This window comes from Anabas testudineus, chromosome 3 (genome assembly GCF_900324465.2).
Source record: "Anabas testudineus chromosome 3, fAnaTes1.2, whole genome shotgun sequence".
Classification (NCBI taxonomy): domain Eukaryota; kingdom Metazoa; phylum Chordata; class Actinopteri; order Anabantiformes; family Anabantidae; genus Anabas; species Anabas testudineus.
Genome location: NC_046612.1, coordinates 2,412,581 through 2,416,029, shown reverse-complemented (window position 1 = coordinate 2,416,029; position 3,449 = coordinate 2,412,581). Strand labels below are relative to the sequence as shown.

General features: G+C 42.3%; 1 protein-coding gene across 1 annotated transcript; it reads right to left on the bottom strand.

Annotated features, from left to right (window-relative positions):
* Positions 1-1,684: 1,684 nt before the first annotated feature.
* On the bottom strand, positions 1,685-3,011 carry LOC113174557 (cocaine- and amphetamine-regulated transcript protein). The gene is made up of 3 exons (XM_026378622.1): positions 2,806-3,011; positions 2,273-2,356; positions 1,685-2,182 (listed from the first exon to the last, which is right to left on the bottom strand). The coding sequence occupies exons 1-3, from the start codon at positions 2,992-2,994 to the stop codon at positions 2,075-2,077; spliced, it is 381 nt and encodes a 126-aa protein (XP_026234407.1). The 5' UTR covers positions 2,995-3,011; the 3' UTR covers positions 1,685-2,074.
* Positions 3,012-3,449: the final 438 nt, after the last annotated feature.

Sequence of the window (3,449 nt, the reverse complement as noted above, 5' to 3'; positions counted from 1 at the left end):
AGGATTCTGCCCAGGCTCTATAAAAACAGAGAACAAGAAGAAAAACACACGAGGGAGGAAAAGAAGGAAATGAGACGACTTTATTCCAGTGTTACTTTCAGGTTGGTTAGTCACTGAACTACCGACAGTTCATAAGTGGGGGTAGTTAAGTAAAAACAGGGGGGCCTGTTCGACATCACCAAACAGGCCCCCCTGTTTTTACTTAACTACCTCCACTCTAAGTTCTATAGCTCCCAATATGACCTGACTATTCAATGGGCTGCAGGAGTCAGGGCCGGATAATTAAATACAAGGCAGCTGGTCCAGAGAAGAGGAAGGATTCAAGAACCAGCAGGAGGCCGAGACAGAAACCAAGTGTGACACACAGAACATGAGTTCAGACACAGTAACGTGTGTTTTTTATTACTGATGATCCATTACAAGTCGTGATGACTCGTATGAATCCAAAGTCACTGTTACTACTTGATGTGTGAACGTTACTAAAGAACCACTGTGGTCGAAAAACACTCCTGCAGCTTCACTTCAGTAAAAGTGTGAAATAAAAGTTCTTATTTATGTGGGAATTCACTCTGACCTGTTGTTTAGTTTAGTTTAGATTCATATTGATGCTGTTAGTAAGTATTTGATGGAGGTATGTGCAGCTTTAAATAGTTTATTTAGTTATTTGTTAGGTTTCTAAACCGCATAAAAACATTTATTTTGTTGTTTATGATGAAAGAACAAATTCACTTCAGTCATTTTTCTGTGAGTATGAACTGTATGAAAATATCTAATGTGAAAAGTAACTAGTAACTAGAGATGTAAGGAAAACGTAATCGAGTAGAAAGAAATTTAGAGAAGTATGAAGCCGCATTAAGGTAAATACTCAAGTACAGTACAGGTACATTCAGTACAGTACAAGTACATTCAGTACAGTACAAACAGGACACAGACACAGTACCACCTCCCCCACACGATGTGTTTCACTCACACTCGTGATCAGACAGTATTTAATTATTTCTGGCTGTAAATCACTACCTGTTGGTGCAGAACTGAAAATATGAACTCTCTTCTAGTCTGGTGGTTTGGGGGGGGGGGTCTTTTACCTGTCTGTACCCAGGAGCTCATTTTCTTGTTAATAGAATTCAGTGTTTATCAGGAGAACGGTTCTGTTCATTTGTGAAAAGTTATTTAAAGATCAGATCTGAAAACACTCTGAATTATTATTATTATAAAGATTTAAATTAAAATCAGCTGTGATAAAATGTTGAATCTATAAACATGGACACGTTGTTTTAATTGAAAAGCTCACTGGTCATGAACTGTTGGATATGTTTAAATGAAATCTTAGTTATTACCTGTGTCACACCTGGATGACTGGTTTCATCTGGATCTTAACAGTGAACGCAGGGATCAGGGTGTTTTAATGTGGTGACGGTGTGAGGATGTGATGTGTCACCCCCCCATAACCCCCCCCCCCATAACCCCACGTGACGTCACATGTGGCAGGCACACACACACACACACACACACACACACGTCATTGTTCAAGTCTTGAATGAGTTCTTAGAAACCATCATTTAAAAGAAAAATCGAACCGTGCGCGCTGGAGCTGCAGCGGGTGGAGCGGGTGGAGCGGGTGGAGCCTGCACGAACATGAAGAACACGCATCTACGCCACTGCTTTACAAAACAAGATGGTCCACAGTTTATTATCATCATGAATCAATACACAAAACTTTCATCTGAAACAACATAGTTCAAGTTCAGAGACAATCACTAGAATATAACATCCCATAATATTGCTGTTAAGACTTTACAGTGAGTAAGTGGTCCTCAGGTATAGTTTATTGAGTATTGTGGGTTAGATCCGGTGGTTTTACAGACACAGAGAGGTTCTGGATATTTACAGGACTTCTAGCTGTGATGTGAGCTACTGTTTTAAATAAAGGCCAACCCCGCTCCTCTCCAGGCTCGGCCGGTCTCCAGCTGCTCCTCAGCTGTCTCCGAAAAAACAGGACAGCAGCTACAACGGAATCAAGTGACAGTCCCTCCCCCTCCCCCCACCTCAATGCTACATTCACATCCGACGAGGCTCATAAGCACTTCAGCAGGAAAAAGTTGCAGAAAGCTCCACGGGGACAGTCGCACATCTTCCCGATCCGTGCGCCTTTCCTCACCGCGCACTGCTCCCCGACATCACACTGACAGAGAGAAGCAGCAGGACGCACAAGGTTAGATCAAACCGAGCTGCTGCAGAAATATTAAATGATTTCATCTGATAGGTACCATACCGTGGGGACTTGTCCAAATTTCTTCTCCCACATAGGCAGTCGCTTAGCCTGCAGCTTTTCAAGAACCTCTTGGAGAGCTCCAAGCTGTTAGGAGACAAACGACACAAGTGCCTGATCAGTGTGCCTTTGTTTAGCAGTGGCAACAAATGGAAAATATTCAGTAATGTGCCAAATGATCATTAATGAAAAGCCGAGACATTTCCTCATATACATATTATTCAAATCTGTTGGTAATGGAAATAATTAACAGATCTATGATACAGGAAAACTGCCCTGTTCCATAATAACTAGAAAAACGATAGTCAATAAAAGAAAGTGGTAAAATGTGTCCTAATCATAAATACATATCATTCTCAAATTAGTTTATTTTATTTTAAAGAAACCAAAGACTTTAGGACTTTGGCCACGTCTCATGTGTAACATGCAAAATATACAAAAAGAGAATTTCGACTTTCATAAAAGAAAAATAGCTTCAAACTTTTCTTCAATGTAAAGATTTAAAGTTGCATGATCCTGCTCATGCGGACTCTTACCAGCTGCTTCTCACTGGTCAGGTTCGGACCTTTTGGATAGAAGTCCCGCAGAGCTCTGGGGCTCAGCTCCTCCTCGGACTCACTGTCCAACACTTCGGCTCCAGCGGTGCTGGAGAGCAGCAGCAGTGCGCAGAGGAGCGTCCCGCTGAGCAGCCTGGAGCTCTGCATGGTCCCGGTGCGCGGCAGCATGTGACCCTTTCCGCGTCTCAAATAGTCGCTCCCCGCGCCAAACACCTTTTTATCTGACTCCTGCCATCTGCTCGCTCCACCTTATCCTTGGAGTTTTTTTCTTTTTGTCATGCGTAACAGCCGCCTTGGGTGAGTCATCCCGTAAAAGTTGCTGGGCAAAATATGCCTCAAAAAAGTCAACAAAAACAAGCGCGTTAAAGTAATGGATTACTCGTTACTTTATGGACTTGGTGGGGTTTGTCTGATACGCATGAAGATAGTGAGCTGATCCCACTCTCAGTTCTGTCACTACATTTCAGATTCTGGTTATAATTGTCATCACTGTCCAGCATTAAGGCACCAACACAGCTTTAAACAGCAGTAATGTGCTTCAGTAACCAAGCAACTCTGACCACATTTAATACTCCACGCAGTAACTTACAGTGTTTTACTTTCCCATTATTACCTCAGAATGA

What these genes read in the sequence shown, in the direction of transcription:
- LOC113174557 (XM_026378622.1), bottom strand. Translation starts at nt 2,994, where the DNA reads ATGCTGCCGCGCACCGGGACCATGCAGAGCTCCAGGCTGCTCAGCGGG. An exon ending in TGACCAGTGAGAAGCAGCTG is followed by an intron (nt 2,357 to 2,805) that starts GTAAGAGTCCGC and finishes GTCTCCTAACAG; the next exon opens with CTTGGAGCTCTCCAAGAGGT. An exon ending in AATTTGGACAAGTCCCCACG is followed by an intron (nt 2,183 to 2,272) that starts GTATGGTACCTA and finishes TCTCTCTGTCAG; the next exon opens with TGTGATGTCGGGGAGCAGTG.